This window comes from Misgurnus anguillicaudatus, chromosome 2 (assembly GCF_027580225.2).
Source record: "Misgurnus anguillicaudatus chromosome 2, ASM2758022v2, whole genome shotgun sequence".
Lineage (NCBI taxonomy): Eukaryota > Metazoa > Chordata > Actinopteri > Cypriniformes > Cobitidae > Misgurnus > Misgurnus anguillicaudatus.
Window position 1 is genome coordinate 20,019,553 of NC_073338.2, and position 21,556 is coordinate 20,041,108.

At 36.9% G+C, this 21,556-nt stretch overlaps 1 protein-coding gene across 1 annotated transcript in view; it reads left to right on the forward strand.

Annotated features, from left to right (window-relative positions):
* The window catches only part of brinp2 (bone morphogenetic protein/retinoic acid inducible neural-specific 2), a 154,993-nt gene that overhangs the window by 99,092 nt on the left and 34,345 nt on the right, over positions 1–21,556 (forward strand). Inside the window, exon 6 of the mRNA XM_073874204.1 lies at positions 3,768–4,004. Within this exon, the coding sequence (XP_073730305.1) occupies positions 3,768–4,004 (237 nt within the window). The remainder of the gene's footprint in view (positions 1–3,767; positions 4,005–21,556) is intronic.

The window sequence follows — 21,556 nt, forward strand, 5'->3', positions numbered from 1 at the left end:
TTTAGGGTGTGAAATCTCAGCTAACGAAGCCAATGAAAAGAACTGGATGACAAAAAAATGTTTTAAAAGAAGTTTTGAAACGTCTGGTATTGTGTGACTTAGTGACTCCTCTTTTATTTACTTCAGCAAATAAAAAATAACATGGCTTGGCAAACAATATTTTTGAATAATCCAAATAAACTGTTATATGTTAAAACAATCCTCTGCATTGTACCATGGCTCTCTGCTCTCTGTAATGGCTCTTTTTTTAGCAACAATTGCAGCCATTTCAAGAGCAAAGTAATTAAGACATGCTTTTTTTCGGCGTTTAATAATGGTGCAAATACCAGTCATAACACACGCGCAACCATTAATAAATCGCACTGCGTGAATCGTTTAAATAATCTCCTCCCATTAATTTTCCGTCTGAAAAGGAAACTCCTAGAAATGCATATGCAAATTGGTCAGTCGCAAAAATAACTAGACCACACCATTTCAGCACTAATTATCCACTGTGCGTCTTTAGTAAATCTAGAATCGTTGTTTTTTAACCCCTGGTGCAAGCTGGTAGTAAATCTGGCCCTTAAGATGTTATTGGAATCCCACCTGTGATTTTCTATATACAGGTAAGCATGTGTATTAGAATTTTCACAAGATGTATGTCTTAACAAAAAAGTTGTCTTATAATGCAAATATAAAACCTATACTGTGTACAACACATTTTGCAATAACACCATAAAATATTGATAAAACAAGCATTTAGTAAATAATATGAATAAAATAGTTATATATATATATACACACACACTAGATATGTATATGCTATATGTTTATACTGTATTCATATATATTTGCTCTGTGGTTTGTACTACCGTATAACAGCTTGTCCTAGTCGCTCGCATAATCAATACCTACGTTCCTGAGCAAATGTCAATTCTCTCATTGCCTGCTATCAAAATATCTAATCGGACAGCAGAATTCCACAGTAGTCTCATTGATTCTCTGTCTGCAGCGGGCCTTTGGTTCATGACAGAGGTTTACGGCCGAATGACCTTGCCACTGAGATTGTTGGTCTTTATTCATTCCATTAGCCCATTACTGCGCTGACATCGCAGACCTCTGTCCCAAACAGAGCTCCCCTCACTGACACTTCTCGAGCAGTCGGCTGCCTGTCTCTCTGACCCACTTAAAATACTGTCGGTTCTTCAGCTTAGTCTCCATCCTTTCCAGCTCAGCCAATGAAGAGCTGTCAAAAAAAAAAAAAAAACAGTAAAATACCTCTACTGCAGAGGCGGTTATTCGAAGGAGGCAGGAAAGGCAGCGCCTTCTCGGGTACATCGACAGCATAAAAATAAAACATTGTGTTAAGCCCTTGTTTCCTAAAGTAAAACTGTCAGTATATTACAGATTTCTATAACAGACTGTAAATATGAGAGAAATGAGCAAAATGCAGGTACAAAGTTACATGAGAATTATAAGTGTTCTCTCATAACTCAACAGCTTTGTCTAATATTTGGCTCCTAATATTGCTTAGAATAAATAGGAATAGATCCAAATGAGACAACTGTTAAAACACTCAAAGGTTGGATAAGCATTTGTTAAAAACTCTTTGGTAATGCTGGGTACACACCAAAAGGTTTTTTACATCTAATAAGATTTTCAAAATGTGATAGACCACAAACACGGGGATAAAAAATCATAGATTTAACAGTTTTGCTCCTATATTGTTTGGTGTGCCATGATGTGTCAAAGACAGCACACCACACACAAACAGATTTTCAACCTCTCGACTGTGAACACACTGAGACTCCAAAATAAGCATGGTGGACGATATGCAGGAAGAAATTTCAATGAAAATGTTTGGAATGATTTTCACAGAAAATCCAAGAAAAAAGTAAAGTGGAGACAGCGGTAACATGGTCTGTACAATTTCACTTTGCATCAATTTCACTTTGTGCTGCGCCATGACTGCTTCCGTCTTCCATCATCTCGCTTTCTGATTGGCTATTGTTTTGTTTCACTATTATTGTTAATAATCTCAAGAGCGTGCGCGCGTTTGTCCTAGAGGTTCCCCCCACACATCAAGATTTCAGATCGTAAATATTAAACATGTTTAATATTTAACGTTTCAACGTTTTTCTGATCAGGTTCGGACACTCTTAACTCTTTCCCCGCCATTGACGAGATATCTCGTCAATCAAGAGAAAACGCTTCCCTGCCAATGACGAGTATTTCCGTCTTTCCGCAATACCGCTATTATCCACTAGGTGCGCCCTTCCGCAACTTTTTAAAACCGGAAGTATTGCCCTATGGAAAGCCGCTGCATGTCCGTGTCTGTTTTAAAGATCGCTCTGAATGGGATCTCTATGAAAAGTCCGTCACAAAAATGGAATTATCTCTGCTTTTTGCTCAAAATGTGGTGTTTTTGCAGAAACCTACCCATATTCAAAAGCTGATTACAAAAGAACTACTGAAGGTAGGATGAAACGGTTATTTTTTTTTTTTGAAAGCAGAGGGTCTGTTCTTTCAGTTGGTATATTGTATGTTTATATATTTGAAGAAGAACATTTTCTGGAAGGCATTAAACTTTTGTGAAAATCATGAAAAACGCTGGCGCTGGCTGGTAACTTTTTTTAAAAACGCTGGCGGTGAAAGAGTTAACACACCTCACACCGAGGGAAAATCTGATAAGATAATCTGTAGAACCATCAAGATAATCGGGACATAGCTAGGATTGTCGGATGGGGGAAAATCGGCCCAAAATCAGCCCGATTATTTTTTGGTGTGTACCCAGCAGTAAATGTGTTGGGCAGAGTACCAAAACACACTTGTAGCCAATCAGCAGTAAGGGGCGTGTCTACTAATGATAGGGAGGATAAAGCGCTTAGTTTTATCAAACCTTAATGTGGTTCTAGCAAATACTAGTGAAAAAATTCAGTCAAGCAAAGATACTTGCGGTACTTCAAGTCTTTGAACCTGCAGCTTGTGCAAGCGCCGTGGCTCCTGTTTCCAGGCGTTTGTCCACGGCAATATTCCGACCTCTGCCTCTTCATCTTGTAGTCTTTTGCCAAGGTATTAAACTTTGCCTTCCGTATAAAATGGAGGAGCAAAACTATTGACAACCAACTTTGTACGTTGTTATATGATTTGCTTTTGCCCCCATGACATTAGGTTAAGGTGAAAGATATCATTATTGTTTCTATCTAATAATCAATACATTTTTCCTTTTGACTTCCAGTTGATTTTTTTTCAGGAGAAACAATCGAGATGCAGGATACTTAATTTAAAGTTTATTTTTTGCTCTCCATTTAATGTCATTGCTTTCAAAGAAAAACAGTGGAGGTTGTTATACAGTAGAGATTTCACATGTGATTCTCTTATGGAAATGATTATTGGATATAAAAGCGGATGCTTAAAATAGAAGATTTATTACTTTGAGAGAAGTTACTCAACAAACCACATTACTTTAAATGGGTAGGCAGAGTGAAGAGGCAATATAAGAAAGGCAGATGATGGCTGGGATCATAATGGGGTCATATGACTCTGGAATTGACTTTTCAGCATCAATACAGAAAATGCCAGGCCCAGCAGTGATTTTATCTTACGCAAACATATGAAAGTATACTGCAACCATATGCCACATCATTGTTAAGCTGAGTTTGAAAAACAGTAGGTTGTGTTATTTATTTCACGTAACATCTCATCTCGCCCTTGAATCAGATTTCAAAGCGGTCCGCAGCGTGTTACATGACAGTAAACTGAATTTTGTCTTTTCTTCCCACACGAAGGTCTGCAGGATGTTCTTCCCGAGTTCCTCCGAAATCGCTTCGTGGAGGCGGCCCTCAGTTACGTGGCGTGTAATTCTGAGGGCGAGCTGCTGTGTCGCAACAATGACTGCTGGTGCCACTGCTCTGCAAAGTTCCCAGACTGTAACTGCCCCTTCGCGGATATCAAAGCCATGGAGGACAGTCTCAGAAAGAGCAAGGAGTCCTGGAGCAACCTAAATGATGACTTTATGGAGTCAGGTAGGTTCATCAAATCCCCACAAAGATGTTATGAAACCCTTCCACACAGACGTCGTGTCCTTCCTGTATTAAACGGGTGGGTGCAGAGAGGTTTAAAAATGACAGGTAAATCTCATTGGTATATCTCAGGGGGGACAACTGATGGATATACTGTCAGCATTTGTATTTCCTCAGCAGTTCTTCCCTGCAGGGATTTTGGGTTCACTGCATTGTAAACAGCAGCAGTTGGCAAAAGTTATCCGAACGTTAAAATGTGAAAAAAATATGGCATTCATTACTGAATAGTTTTTGCTTAGTTAAGATAGGCGTTGGAGCAGAACATGTTGGTGATTTTTTTCTATACCAAGAAAGTGACAAGATGAAAACCACTATTTTCTGTTACAAACTGTCACATAGCATCTTTAGGTTATAAAAACATAAAAAATTAAATCCATAATTTGATTTTTAAAGATTTATTATAAAAAAGTTTTTTTTTTTAAATGCTATAAATCTATTGAATCAATATATAAATGGGCATTCATCTTTGCCATGCTATTCATTTAGTTGACTAGTGGTATACACTGATAAATAATTTACATTAATGGCATTAATCAAAACACTTACTTTGTCATATGATGAACATTGCTGCGGTTATACTTGGGACGTCGTCGCTTTTTTGACAGCGATTAGCTATAAAATGTTTTTGTCCTGCTCGATTTTCAATGACTTTGAGTAAAATAACGGAAAGTTTTTCATAAGATCCCCTGGGGCAATGTGTTAGCATGACAGAAGCTTGATGTTGTCGGGAGAACAAGCAACAGCCAACATTTTTCCGTCTCCTGAGCGCCTCTCACGATTTTAATGGCTTACGTTTCTTTCCCGTCACAGAAAACCACCACCCGTTTAGCAATGCCATCAAAAGTATTATTTTGTTTTTGTTTGTTTGTTGATCACGAAGTACAAATTAGATGAGGAAAACTAGGATTATGTGTGTATTCAACGCGCCGCCATTGTTGTTTACAATGCATGGAATGGTGAGCTGTGATTGGTTGAGGGGATTTATAGCATTCTGCAGAGAAGGAGGACTGGCGCTTATTGCATTTTGGGAAAAAAGGGAGAAAAATTGACAGAATAACAAGGCAAATATTGGATTTTGTGTAAAATTAAGAATTTACTTTTTAATACTGACCTGATAAAATACTGAATTTGGTGGTAACTTTCAAAAAGGCTTTAAATACACTAGAATATGCCTGCAAGTTTGCAGTTGCAAATTTAGCTTCAGTTAAGCTATTACTTGGGTGAGCTACTGTAATATGTAGTCTTGACTTTTTGATTGGCTGTGACCCGCCCAAGAAGCCATCTGACTGACATTTAAGCAGCCAATCACAATTTGGCTTTGTTTCCTGGCAGCTTGTTAACGAATGCGACACTTATGTCAACCAGAAAATCATGTAGATTTCAAATGATGATTTACAAACTCTTGAAGTGTTTGCAATACACACATGCCGAAGCTGAGACTTGCTAATGTGTGACCGTATGTTGGTTTATGGTTGTTAATAAACTTACACTTGCACTATATTCATGAAAAGTGCATAGTGAAGCAATAAATTACTGTTATTGGGATAGCTGGCCAGTAAAATTGCGTAACAAGTAGCTTAAATAAGCTTGAACGTGAGTTGTGGGTGGTGCTGCACCACAGCCCCAGTAGCATCTTTTAATTAAACTGAGTTGTATGTTGCTAATGCCGCCATAAATATGCAGTAGACATTAGTGGTGGCATAATAGTTAAGGATCTGTGCTGCAAACACAAGGGTTGAAGAAACGATCCCAGGTGTCCAAGGGGATGGAAAGTTAATGAGAACTCGATCCTTCTCTTATTGCTATTGTGTCCACAGGCAAAGCACTTAACCCTGCGGTGCATCTAGGGGATCGCCTATGCAATTAGTTTACTGTATGGCGCTTTGGATGAAAAGCATCTGCTAAGGGTGAACTACAGGAAACAATAACACAACCTACAGACTGAATGTATTCAAAATAGCCTGTACTATTCATTAACCATTGCTCAAACTATTCATCAGGCTTGGAGCCGGTGAGCAGCATGAAAGAACAAATACGGTTCATTTGATTTGAATGACTGGTGGGTGTTATAGTCAACATGCTGGAAGGAAATACAAGTCAATAATGAAGCGTGAACTCTTTTGATAAATGGGACATCATTCTGGGCTTAATTCTGAGTTTTCTGACTATGAAACATTTGCACATTTTAGTACTGTAGCAAACTAAAATAAGGTGAAGGAAGATTTGACTGTTTTATTGCAACGGTTGCGAGAAGACCAGTTTGATAAAATCTGCCGTTTGAAAAATGGTGGTGAGGGAGAGAGAGAAAGGAGGTGGAGCACTAACCCAAAAGAGAGAGAAACATGGAAAGATGGCACCTTAGGTTTTCTCCTACCCGAGCATTTCCACATTCAAAGAGTGATTCCATCAGGGAGATAAACCCTGGCTGGCTTTAAAAGCCTTCTTTACTCAGTGATGGAGCATTAATGAAAGCAGCTCAAATCCCTTTAACCATGCTGCTGTACTCATAACGCATAACTCCTTTCAGCAAGTAAAGTGCTAGACTTGGGAAAAGGGCTCTTTGACTGTAGCATAGCTACAGCGTTGAGGGTTTTATATACCCACCCTCATAGAAGCTCGCCCCTATTGTCAGAAGTGTTACGGTTACTACTACAATATAGTTGAGAGACACTAAAGCTCGGTTAAATCGGGGCATGTATTAATGGTTTTACAAATAAAATACTTGATGAATAGGAAACGAATAAGTCAGGTAAAAAACGAGACGCAATTAACAGCAGTCAGTGCCGCAGGCCTGTAGCCTCCTGCCTTCAGGACGGCAGTAAAAATTTCCCTCTTTGCAAAAGTCTCGGGAAGCATTTAAGCACACAGGGTGCGCCGGATTTACCTAATGGCAAAAGAAATAGGGAAACAAGCTATTACAAAAATAAATGCAAACTTTTAAAATTGTAAAAAGAAGTCCAGACAGTGCACTCTCAGAAAAAAGGTACAACAACAAAAAATACAAAGGTAAAATTTTTAAAAAGGCCCTAATATTTACAATTTAGGTCACTGTAAAAAGTAATTTGTTGACTTTACTTTTAAAAAATGTGTTAGGACAACTCATATCATGGTAGTACACTTGAGTACAGTTAGCGCAAAATCATTAGTTATTATGACTAAAGAAATGTTAGTCCAGACAACTCATGTCATGGTAGTACAGTGAACTCAAAAATCATTAGCTCTAAGGAAATATCAGTTCAGACAACTGAGTTATGTTCAGTTAGCAGTACTCACCATGGCAAGATATCCTTACAAGGCAAAGTGTTTACAATACTAAGGAAATCTTAGGAAACCGATTGCCTTAAAATATTTAAGTAAACTTTACCCAAAAATTTTAAGTTGTTGAAACAAAGAGAGACAATAGTTTAAATGAATCACTGAAACACTTCAATTGATCAAAACAGATCAATACAGTGAACTGCGGATCTAAAACAAAAGGCTCAACAAAAGCCTATGAAGGCTGTAAACACTTCCAAATATCGAAACACAACTCCATGGTATCTTTGAGGTACCAGTAAAAAATGCATCATTTTTGTCAAATCAATTTAACATTTTTGTTAAAGTAACACAAAACTATAAGTTAAACAATTTGAACTTGATTTTATAAGTTATGTCAACTTATCACAGGTCAAATCTTAAAATAGTAAGTTGATTTGTCTTGCAAAACCTAGTTGTTTTAACTTCATGCTGCATGTTTTTTACCAATATTTAATTTTTGGTAGCAGTGAAAGCTTTTGTACCATTATGTACCTTTTTTCTGAAAGTGAGGATTGAGAACATTCGTCCTAATTCATACAGAAGAACATATTATTTGTCATGCAAGGCTACTCAATAAATAATATTAAAAATATTCAAAATATAACATTTATAAACTAAAATATAATGTTTGCATGTGAATGTTTTTTTTACAAGAGGCACTTGTTTAAATCTAAAAGATTATTTTTGAGAAAAACACTGATCTATATAAATGACTGGATTGCACATAGAACACTTAACATAACAGCGAGAGGTGAAGCCATCGCAGAGTTTGAGCGGCCATTTTGCTATGCCCAACCGGCACATTGACTTACATTCAAAATCATTATCTAACTTCACCCGGTTAACAGCGTATCAGTCAAACAAGATAATATTTTTTAGGATATGTGTATGTAAATTAATTGTTACTTATGGTGTTATTTGCAATGTTTATGTAAAATCGAGAAGGATAAGAGATTTATAGAAAACCATAAGGTGAGTGTCTGCCCCATTTTGTTGTAATGACATGGGCTTTAAATAAAGTTTTATGACATTAAAACCCTACAAGACCAGTGTTATTTTTCTGAATAGAAACGTATTCTGTGGCTTTTTATAAGCACAGCGGCATTGGGTGAAATTGGGTGTTGTTTTTATATTGCTGCATCAAATGTTAGTTTAATCACATTTTAAAATGTTATCTTAACTGTTTCAAAATGCGTTTCAACACATAGGCCTACAACTTTAAATAAATAACTATGTACATGCTTATGATGTTTGCGTTGTAATGATAAACAGGGAGACTTCAGATATTAAAACAGAGACTGGTAAAATAGTGTTTTATCATTAAAATCTAACTCCTATTCATTTAAAGGCGGAGTCCACGATGTTTGAAAAACGCTTTGGAAAAGGAGACGGGCCGACTACCAAAACACACTTATAGCCAATCAGCAGTAAAGAGCGTGTCTACTAACCGACATCCTTGCCAGGTTGCGGATGTGTTGGGCGGGTCTATCAACAGAAGGTCCAGATTCTATTGGTGTATGGGCGTGTTTGTTTAGGTGATTTCAAATATCAACATTGTCTTTCAAACATCATGGACTCCGCATTTAATAGAATGTTTAATATGGCGCCGTGGTGGCCAAACAGTTGTGACGTCATGCGCAATCCAGTCATCTATATAGATCAGTGGGAAAAAACATCTTGAAAAATATTGTCCTTGAATCAAATGCTAATCATGGCCTTGATCAGGCTTCAAGTAGCCTAAAATTTCCATATGTGTCCCCAGTGGTGTAGTGGTGCCCAGAGTAGTGGGTATACTCTTAATTTATTATCCTATGTTTTAAGTAGCCAAACTAAGGTCGAATGCTCTGTGTTATAAACAGTGAGACAGTGTAAGACTAGCCTTGTATATTTAGTTCACACCAAAATTGCCCAGTGTTGGTATACCCCATGCCATCTAATAAAGAAGTGGGTAAAATCCGTATATCCCGCATTTCACCATGGTGTGAACCTTGACCACATAACAAGTCATAAGGGTTAATTTTTTGCAATTGAGTTGAATACATCATCTGACAAGTTAAATAAATAAGCTTTCCATTAATGTATTGATGTGTGGTTTGTTAATATTAATGCTGTACCATACAATACACTGTCAAAAAAAAAGTTAAAAATATGTACCCCAGCTCTGTCACTGGGGTATTCCCAATTAAATAGTTTAATATGTACCATTAGATACAGATATGTATACATTTGCTACCAGTTTGTACTGATATAAACACTTTAGGTGCATAATGGCACTTTTCCATTGCATAGTACCCCACAGTTTGGTTTGGGGGCTTTTCCACTTGGTGCAGTACGTAGTACCCAATACTTTTTTAGTACCACCTCGGTTGGGGTCCCAAGTGATCTGAGCTGAAACCAAAACGTGACACGCCTATAATCCCCCCCAATACTTTTGTCCATTGGGTTTATATATACAGTAAATACATAACTATTTAAAGACACAATATAATCCAATCAGCTTTGTCAGACCTATGGCTTGAAATGAGGACCACCTCAACAGATAAACAAAACAACAGCCGCTTGCCTCCCACACAGTGCATTTCAAACAGGACATATAAAGACAATCATACACCCACCCACACAGCAATACAATCAGAGATACTTCACAAATGTGAAATCATTTCACCTCGCTTTCTGTGCCTCAGATTGTTCGAAAACACCACGCACTGACCTTTTCGCAGCTCAGAGTTCTTATTGGATGTCTTTCCAAACCATACCACGAAATGATTTTAGCACCTCTCTTTAAACCTCCATGATTGATCATGTTTACAACAGTAAATCCAGCCTTTAAAACTTAAAGGTTCTGGGCAGGCAATCGCACTGACAGTTCTGCATCCTTCAGTTCGCAGCTTGATAAGTCGTTTCATTACGTTAATTAAAAAGCTGACTTCAAACTACATGGAGATCTTTTATACATGCTACCACCAGCAAGCAGCCCTGGCAACATGTTTATACTCTTCGGCGTCTGCCAATGGAGATTTCCACTGGTGTTGTGTTCATTTATGTGCTCAATTAGTCTTTAAAGCACACTTAGATAAGGCGCTTTTGCTGTTTGAATGCGACAGATAGCAATAAACAACAAATGAAGGTCTTTTTTTAGTGAATTGATTTATTTGGTTCAATAAATGGCACCCACTTACCAACCACTGAGTTTGTATAAAGAGGATTACACTCCACAGGCATATTCTGATATATCCGTGTCTCAGACAGATTTCACACTTGACATTTAAATAGGTTTCCAACAATCATTAATGGCCGGTTTTGGTAAACAGAAGTCTTTACTTAAATAGAGAGCTAAAATATTTTGATTTGTTTGCTTGGTTTTGTGTTAAACGGGGTACAAAGTGCCACACCTAATAAGCAGTTTTCTTGTTTGGGACATGATTAATGAAATGAAGGTTACTATATGCATACTTTTATCTCATAAACTGCATAAACCAAAGGTAGCATGACTCGTCCTATGTATGTGTCGTCTTTGGGATTAAATAATAGCATAGGTTCTCCGGCATGTGCAAGATTTTACAAGTCCATTTACTTCAGGTTAAATCGCCTAGCAGAACGAATAAATTCACCCACTGACGATGCAGGTTAGTCTAAGCAGGGATTATACAAAACTGTACCACGGTCATAAACATGATACGTCTCTCAAACTAAATCCCACAAGTGCTTTACTTTCCCTAAAAAAGCCAAAAATACAAACAGTCCAGCATAGGTAGACCTATCACAGATTCACAAATGCCCAAAAAGCCCATTTGTGATATCATTTCTGCATGTTGCTTCGGGAAATAATTGTGGTGGATTTAAAAATTGAATTATTCATAGCACGTCCCTCCTTTCGGCTTTGCTCATTTTGTCATTAATTAAGTACATTCAGCAGTTCGGATCCTAATGGGACGTTTAGGATGTCAGACCATTTATTTTTTTTCAGCAAAATCGCAGGTTGATGTTTTTTTCTTCAAACAATTCCTGCACATAAATAAAAACATAACAATAATTTCAACTTGATTTATTAAAATGCATGCAAATATATATTTGTTGTCCAAACTGTAAAATCCAGGTTAAAGCCTCAATGTAATTATGAGATTTGGAGCATTAAAGTTCGATTTCATTTAACTCACAACCACATCAATGTTTCCCACAGATGCAAATGTTTTTCACGCCCCCCACCCCTTTTAGAAAAGACTTGCATGCTTACTTCGGGGAATAGTTAGCCTGCATGCATCTCTGAAAGTCCAGAAACTTTTGGCTTTTTCTAAAACTTTGGGAGGTTGCTGACATAAAGTTGTTGTTGAGCATGGAAAAAGATGGTCAAAGCAGAGAACATTGACAGAGTTTCTAGAGAAAAGGTTTGCATGAAGCTCCTGTCAGAAGCTCTGGGACAGTGGTGACAGTTCCTGTGGTGAGACACATTGGACACGACTGACATATAGGTCTTGGCTTAGGGACATTGGCTTCAACAGGGTCCAATGTTGGACAGTGTAGATGATTACAAAGGCCTTACTGGTTGTACATTTTCTTGTGGTTTAGGACAGCACCAAAACACACTGACAACATGTCGCACTTACTAACAAACACATATGAGCATATCACGAACTTGTGCCATAACTGTTTTGAGTTCCAAAAATAACTTTTTGTTGTAGTTCTTAATGCAATTAGTTTGTGTGGTGGTTCTGTAAAGAAACTAGGAGTTTTTTTCCCTTATAATTCCTATAAAAACAGAAGTTCATTGGGTTTTGCGAGCCTTCTTATGATTGACTGAATTCATACAAATTAGCAAGTAAAAAAAAACAGTATGAATCATCATAAGATTGTGTTGTGAATTTCTACATTACTTTGCCATTCGGTAAATAGTTGTATTTCATCTGCCTTAATGTGTCATCTTAACACTATATTGCCAAAAGTTTTGAAACACCTGCCCTTATATGCACTTAAACCTGAATGACATCCTATTTTTAATCCATAGGGTTTAATATGAAGTTGGCCCACCCTTTGCATCTATAACAGCTTCAACTCTTCTTGTAAGACTGTCTGCAAGGTTTAGGAGTGTGTTTATGGGAATTTTTTGACAATTTTTTTCTAAACGCACATTTGTAAGGTCAGACACTGATGTTGGATGAGAAGGCCTCGCTCGTAGTCTCCACTCTAATTTATCCAAAAGATGATGTATTTGGTTGAAGTCAGGACTCTATGCAGGCCAGTCAAGTCTCGTTTTTGTCACGTAATAAATGTTTGTTGACAACAATATTTAGTCATACTTTTCTTTGACGAAAGCAACACTATTTCCTACACACCAACCTTGCTCATCCATGTCTTTATGGACCTTGGTGGACAGTCATGTTGGAACAGGAAGGGGCCATCCCCAAAGTTGAGAGCATGAAATTGCCAAAATGTCTTGGTATGATGAAGCATTAAGAGTTCTTTTCACTGGAAGTGATTATAACACCTGAATTCAATGATTTGGAGGGGTGTCCCAAAACTTTTGGCAATAAAGTGTATATGTAGTCCCATTTTACGCATACTAAAGGGTCCGCATACCACCAGATTTTTTTAACTGTGTATAGTTTGTATGTGTAGGTCACGCATGCTGGGTTATTTTTGACCCATGTTGGGTAAATATTGGACAGAACATACTGCTAGGTTAAAATTGACCCAATGCTGGGTTGTTTTAACCCAACCCAACTGCTGGGTTATTATAACCCATGGTTGCATAACAACAATCCAACATTGAGTAATTTTTAACCCAACATGTGTTTTGTCCAATATTTACCCAACATGGGTCAAAAATCACCAACCCATTTTAAGAGTGTATTATGTAGCCCAGGAGATGCAATGTAATTTTTTGCAATGCGTATGTGTCAAACGCCTGTGTACATGTACGAGTAAATTAAAGTATGCTTTGCAAGGCTGTGCGTTAGACCGTGCATGTACAGGCTTTACATTTATGCATTTGGCAGATGCTTTTATCCAATGCGACTTATAGTGCATTACAAAGTATACATTTTTGATCAGTATGTGTGTTCCCTGGGTTCAAACCTATGACATTTTGAGCTACTAATGCAATGCTCTACCACTTAGCTATATAGGAGCACTTTATACTACACTCTTAAAGGTAGGGTAACAGATTTGATCCTGAAACATTTTTTGTTATGCTGGTTAAAAGTCTCCTTACATCCTGATAGCAATCACTGTGTTAAGTTGTTTAAATGTATTTGTAGAAATTTATGTCATCTGTGAAAGGCGTAGGACCAAAAAATGTTCAACAAATCATAGATTTCGGTCCGAACGGACGTTTCCATTTTTGTCCCTCATACGTAAGCATAATTTGAATGCCCACCACGCAGCGAGTCCACGCAGACACCATACGTCATCGGCGCGTTCACGTGCGCTCACCTCCTGCCTGTAAACAGTGAGAACAGCAAACTTTTCTGCTAAATTGACAACCTACACAGGAGGCACAAAACTAAAGGCATCTTTTATAACAACAACAGCAAAAACTAACTGGATCAGCAAGAGCAAAACCCCAAATGAACATCGGTAACTTTACTGCTTTACCACGAGATGCAAACAGCTGCAGGACGCAAAGGGTCTGAAAGAGTCGTTGCACTGTTTATTTTGGTAAGGTAGGTACACGATATGTTTGTATTGAGATGGATTCAGATATTCACTTTGATGAAACATTGTGTTGCTTATGAAATTTGTGTTCGTTTACGGATTAGCGTAACAATATAGTTACTACGTCTACACAACCGAACGTGTGCTTAAACTAATTCTGATGTAAACCAGTTGTTTGGTTATTTTGGCAGTGTTATTCGACTTTGTACTGCAAAGTTTTCTCACTGCTGAATCAGACATGAGATGTGACCGTCTGATCTGTGCGTGTTCATGTGTTTTGGAAGAGGCGTGACTTTGGATGGCGGTTTAACTTGAGGGTGGGATCGGGATTTCATTGCTAGGCGGCTACCGTTAGCATTTTTCAAAATGTGTTACCCTACCTTTAAATATAAAAGTGCTTCAAAAGGTTATTTACAGTTATGCCATAGAAGAACGAATGTGGTTCCTCAAAGAACCATTTCTTTCTTTACTTAAAGTCTCCAGAACCTTTATCCACTACAAAGTATTGTTTGTATAACAGAAATGTTCCGCAGACGTTGTTCAATGGCATCATGTAGCACCTTGAAATATAGCATACAGTATACAGAAGATGACCTTAAAGGTAACAGGCATGGGATAAAGCAACGAAACTCCAAGTTGGATTGTATTTTATATATCTGGGTGATTCTCACGAAAACTTGGTTTTAAAAATGTCAAGCATGGAAAATGTAAAAATTGCTTAAATTTACTTTTTGTCCCACCAGACATTGAAAAACAAAGTCTGGAGTAAATAGAAACATTAATTTAAAAACTTTTACTTATCATTTAACACTTTTTGTAACATAATTTAAAAAATTTGTCCTAAAAAATCTCATTACCGCAACAGTCAGAAAACATCAACACTGACATATTTTCAAAATGACATGACAAACCTGAAAGAACATAATTTGGAGATTCTGCACATGCATTTAAAATCAAAGTATTATGCTTCTATTAATTAAATTAACATTTAATAAGCATCTGTTGCGGTAATGATAATCAAAATGTCGTGTAAGCATTCTGACAAGACAATATTTCAAATTAACTGTAAAAAATGATCTTACCTGGTAGCCATCTTGAAGTAACTGGTCCATGTGTTTGGTCACTCAAAATCAAACTTTATTAAAATTCTGTATGTGTGCTTAAACTGTTCTCAAAAAGTGTTGCGGAGGATGAGAACATCAGGCATGGACACATCATTTTCCTAATTTTTCTTCATTATTATTATACATGAATATTCAGTAAATATTTTTTCTGTCATCTAAAGTAGTCTAGCAAAACATTCATTTATTTTTTTTCTTAATATTTTTGTGTTAATTTGATTAAATTACAACATAACGCATGTTCAAACACAGCCGTACACATTGGGGTAATGAGAATTTCAGCAGAAAATGAGATAAAATTTACAATTATAAATTCTTATGTTGAAATCACACATTGTGCAAGGTAGAACACAGTATTGTGTTAATTCTGATGCTTTTTAATGTTACTATATTACACATTTTAAAGCTAAAATCATTAGTGCCGTGGTGTTTCAATGGTTTCCTGAGAATCACCCATCTAAACCTGGAACCATTTAACAGAACCAATACAACTAACTGAAGAACCTAAAAAGTCAGAACAAGAACTTATACAGAACCACGTAGACAGCTGAGGGCTTTATGGACAAAGTTTTAAGATGAACCAGAAAAAAATTGATGGCTTTCTCCAGATTTGTTAGACCATATCACTTTTACGAAGCTTAGTCACCGCCACTGAATGGTTGGAAACCACGTTCTGCACAACCGTGTGTATTTTCTACATTGATAAGCAGCAGTCATTAACTGTGGCAGGTGGCCCACACGAAATGAGGAGAGATTTGTGGAGAACGGCATGTGCGAAACGAGTTTTCGGCACTGAGAAAAAATACTGTCATTTTCATCAGCAATGGTATTAGAAGTGTCAGTTTCTGACTGCCTGCCACTTAGACCTGTACGTAGCCCAAGCACTCCACTCTCCTTCTGGTGACAAATGTGAGAGACAATGGCAGTTCATCTCGTACACGGCCTGATCTATGTGCCCGCGTAAAGGGAAAAAATCAAATCCACATGGGGTAATTCGTGTTGGGAGAGAAGAGTCTCAATTCAGGTCACATATCCCACTGAGATCACCCACTGAGCACCTCTAAATAATGTCATCTGGAATAGCGGCCATACACAAACACACACACATACTGTAGAGAGAGAGAAAGAGAGAAAGAGACATTACTATTCTGTGCTGCTGTTTGCTGGCAGAGTTTAGACAACAGTTCACAGCATCAATGCTGAGGTTTGTGACCGGGAGCCCTGCTGTCGCAGATTTAATTATCGTAAATAAATGGAGGACAAAAATTAATTTTATCTTTGAAGAAATCTAATGTTCTCTGCTAAACATCTGCTCCTCTGGGAGCCATAGGCTTTATGTCCTCTGATATCTTCATACAGAGAGAGCTGATCTCAATTTTTCATATACTGAAAAGATTATGAAAGTCATATTTGAATGGTTTGTAAAACCATTTGTCCTCTCGGTAATGCAGTGCTACAGATTTTTCTTTTAATATTAATTTAGTTGTCAATATTTAAAACAACATTCACCAACATATTGGCTATGTTTACATGCACTACTTTACATCAGTCCAACTTAATTTAATTACATATTGCAAATACAGTTTATATTCCCAATTTAAATGTTCATTTATGTTTAATCAATTAAATCTGAATAAAACGTCTGAATAAGCGCACATCCAGGGTTGCCAGATCTGCCTAACAAAACCAGCCCAATTGCAATTAAAACTAGCCCAAAAGCATTGCAATGACCGTGCATAGTCCATATATCAATAACTAATAAATGATTTGTTTCCATCTTTCTGAGCCAAAACAAAAAGCCCACAGTTTAAAAGTAGGCCAACTCTGTCAAAAAGCCGCAGACTTGGCAACACTACGCACATTGTGTATTGTCGACTGCATCTCTGGATGAATTTCTTTGGGATGAAAGTCAAAGTTGGGTTGGAGAAAGCTGTTTTTAAGAAGTTTTCAGATATGTGCAATGAAAACAATTTTCCTTCCAATCCAATCGAAATTTCATTCGGATTGACCTTCGATTTAGACATTTACGTGCAGTTTTTTGTCTGATTGAACCTTCAATCTGATTACAAACAAATTCTTGGTTGCATGTAAACGTAGCTTATGATACATTCATATTGTAAATTATATTCTTATTTTTTTATATCATTTTCATCACAAAACATTTCCTCTGCAAGTGCTTGTTATAGTTTGAAATGAGGTTGCTCGATACAGAAAGATGACATTAGACCAAGAGTATACGGTACTCAAAATCAAAGGCATATTCAAAAAATGTATTTAAAAAAAGACATTTACATGAATTGAAAATATTTCAATGTTGCGATGATTGACAGTAGCAATGCTGTTTGGATTAATTGCTCTGAATGCTGAGAAGTTGGTTCAGACCGTCACAATATCTGTATTCATCGTTGAAGGTTAGACCTTCATCCACGTGATAAAAATTCCTCAAAATCAAAAGGCACTTTACAAGCGGTGAAATGAGAGAGAGAGCAGGTGGGATGATGGGCGAGACGTGTACAGAAGTTTTTTCTGAATGTCAAAGATATTCAGACAACATCTACTTAAGCTGTCCACACTTCTTTTGTCCTGTCTGTCTTGTTTAGATGAGAAATGACAGAAAGCTTCGCCGTCATTGTTGGCGTGTCTTAATAGTATCTTTAATTCATTTGATCCATGTCATGTTAATGTGACCATTTGAATAAAACAACATAAATGGCATCTTTTTAATACACCACTCCTTCTAAACAGTATTGATTTGAATGGAAATCCATTTGATTAAGTCATATGTTTTACCTGAGAAACATCTTAATGGTATTTTTAATTCACTTTTAGCACATTTCTTTCAGACAGTAGTAAGATTAAATGGAGATCGGCTTGAAACTTTTAACAACAATAATAAATACATTAAGGCTATGCTATCCCAGTCCCACAAAATTACGTAACTATAGTCACGTACATTTTTGATTCTTTTTCGTGATATTGTCACAAATTTCCAAGTTTTTTCGTGACCGTATCTTGAATTTCTGTTCACGTGTCATTGACACGTATTGTTTACTCAACCTATTTTCTTACCATTGTCACTTTGGTTTAGGGTTAGATTTACATAAAATAATATCTTTACCCAAACCCAACTCTAACCCTAACGCCAGGCGATAATGTTTAAAAATCAAAAAATATAAAAAAAATCTGAAAAAATAGTATAAACCAATGCTTAAAGTGACATCCCAATGCAAACACCAAATCTAACCCTAAACTGAAGCGACAATGGTTTGAAAATAGGAAAAAGCAGTTGAGTAACCAATACTTGACAATGACACGTAAACAGAAATTCGTGACTCAAACGAAAAAGAATCAAACATTTACGTGACTATAATTTCGTGAGACTAGCTTAGCTATCCATTATTTGTTAACTTTTTAGTAAATACTTTTCTAATTTGTGTCTGTTTCATTCACCATTTATTAATACTTAAAAGATACAATTGAAATCTTCATGAAGTTATTTAAGCTGTGAAAGCTCAACCTCTGAACACAGATTAATTTACATTTGCAGTGTGTCCCCTTTATAAGCCTTATTATATTATTTTGTCTAAACATTTAACTGTACTAATTGGTAACGTTTTACAATAAGGTTTGTTAACTAATGCATTAGTTAACATGAACTAACAATGAATAACACTTCTACAGCAAATTTAAAAATCAACTGTTAACATTTTCTGAATAATTTGTTAGTTGTTAGCAATATAATAAAATCAACTTGAAGTCCAGTGTTTTGTATGACTTGGCTTATAAACGAAAAGCTATGTAGACATGTAGATATGGTCAGAACTAACTGAACACTTAGGGGCAGTTCACATTTCATTTGCGTTATTTTGAATGTAGACGCGCACAAGCCGAAAATCCTTCAAATTTTCAGAATGCTGCTTCGAAAGCACGTTTTTGGTGCAGCTTTAGATGTGAACTGCCCACAAAGTGGAAGTTCGGGATAGTGTAGGGCTATCATGTCTCATAACATGGCAGTTTGGAAAAAACTTGGTGATAGGAGCAATAAAAAACAACATCATTTTCTTTTTAACTGGAAAGACCCTTACTGTGGCGTTCTTCTGCCGAAGTGTCCTTTAAGGACACAGAAAAGCTATTTGAACTTCATCCTAAATAAGATGTCACAAAAAATACTATTCCCCTCCCATATCAGCAGTATTTTTGTCACCAAGTCCCCATCAGTTTGTGACCCTGCTGTGTAGCATCAGTGAAAAGGTGCATAACAGGTAACATCTGATGTGAATCTCTATTCTTTATATGCATTTTACAGCTGAGCTTCTGTTCCTGCAGGCAATTTCTGAACGTAATAAAACTGTAATTGTTAGGGTGGGATATCACCCTTTCTAACATCCAACAATTGCAATGGCAGCAAAACCAACAGATTTACGACAATCGTGACTCACTCTGAACCCAGTAAATACATTAAATCTAGTCAGGCGGAAAATAAATAGCGGTTGTACTTACTATGCGACGGCGATCTTTGTGTAAACAGTACCGATCTGTGGACAGCGTGGCTTCATTGACTAACAAATATTCAACTGAAGCCCAGCAAGGATGTTTATCTACCTTTTTGCAGGAGGTTGCAAACACCCATGTCAGCCATTGAAAAGTAAAGGTAACAAACTGGATTTGTGAACATCAGAGCTTGACAGTTTGGTGTCACCTTGGTAATGACATCCGGAGCAGACTGAGATTAGGACAGAGTTTAACCGCTTACTGCATGTCAGGCATGTCAGATTGTCTTTAATGTGACTGAGCTAAGAGCTCCAAAGACCTAAAACAGTCAGAACACAATGAGAAACTCAACTGAAGTGCCCACAATCTGACAGACATTCAAGGGCAAATCCGCAAAATAAGTTTACCACTTAGGGCGCATAATGTCAGTGCAAATCCACATCTTAGTTACCCAGTTGAACAAGACACTAAATGAATACTCAATTTAAATTAAATTCTTGGATTACACTTATTTTGTTGGTTCCTATTTCAACTATATGTAAAACTACACTTTTATGTCAACAAACTCCCATTCAGTATTTGTACTGTGGATGGGTAGGGCTGTCACAATGATGAAATAATCGTCTCATCGCGATTGTTTGACCTCATCGTGATGATTTCAGATCACCGCAATGATTGCACATCTCTCTAAAAAACACAAGGGGGAGCTTAACTCGTTAGAAAGTGTGAAACTGAGAAAAATGACTTTAAAGTTTAGACTTTTAGTGAGTTTCAGTTGTCATTTCATTTCTTCTTCTTCTTTTCTCGAAAAAACAACAAAATTGACTCAAGAAAAACAGCATTTAAAGAAATGCTGCAAAACTTTGATAAGCAGTATGAACTGCCAGGTAAAACATACATTTCCAAAACAGCAATTCCAAATTTAGGGAAATGAAGGATGCTCATCTTAATTTTCAGTTATTTTTTCAGACACTTTATTGTGTTTATTTCTTATTAAGAATTTTCAGTTTTTGAAAGATATATTCATTAAATAATTGCTTTTAAATATGTGTTGTGTATTAATATTCAATGCCAGGTAAACCTTGCAAAATATTTAATAAAAAAAATGAAATAATACATTTATTTCATGAACAAACAAAAAAAGTTTGAGAATTAAATGTCAAAGCAATACAACAAACAATTAATCAGCATAATCGTTACAATTTAACAGGCAATTAACCGCCAAATTTCATAGCCGTGACAGCCTTATGGATGGGTGGGGTTATGGTTAGGGCCCCTCAAAACTGAGTAAAGGGAAAAGGGTAAGATAGATCGCTCATCTAAAAAATAAGACACCACTCGATTACCGTTTGCATCACCTTCCCTTGCCTCTAACTGGCTGCTACGTAAACAGACAAGCATTGACATAAACAAAGAAGATGCCGTTGTCTCAGGTTGTGATAATGCCTGAGCTGAGCTCAACAAATAGCGCATAACTTAGTTGCTAGCTAGCGCCTTAATTAGCGATTCAAAACAAAAACATTACAATTAAAACCGCTTGAACATTTTATTAAAAGTATCATAAAACATGAGTGTCATAATATAATCTCAATTAAACTGCTGCTACGTCACTTCGCCTCACATGAACGCGCAAAACCGAGGGGAAGGGTAAGACAGAGAAATGAGACGTACCCGTAGTGTTAGTAGAATAAGTTGACATGCATTTAGTCATTAGAACTTTTGAGAAACCATCACAATAAAGTGTTGGCGTGTAGGCATAATGTGTTTTTAGCGGCTTCTAGTGGTAAGATTGCGAATTACAACCAACTTCAATTTGGAAACGCAATGAGAAGCTACGTAGCTGCCACAGGACAAACATGGAGTCATCTGAGCCGACGTAGAAACGAAACGCGTTCAGTAGAACAGCTTGTCCATTTAGGGTTACTATAGAAACAT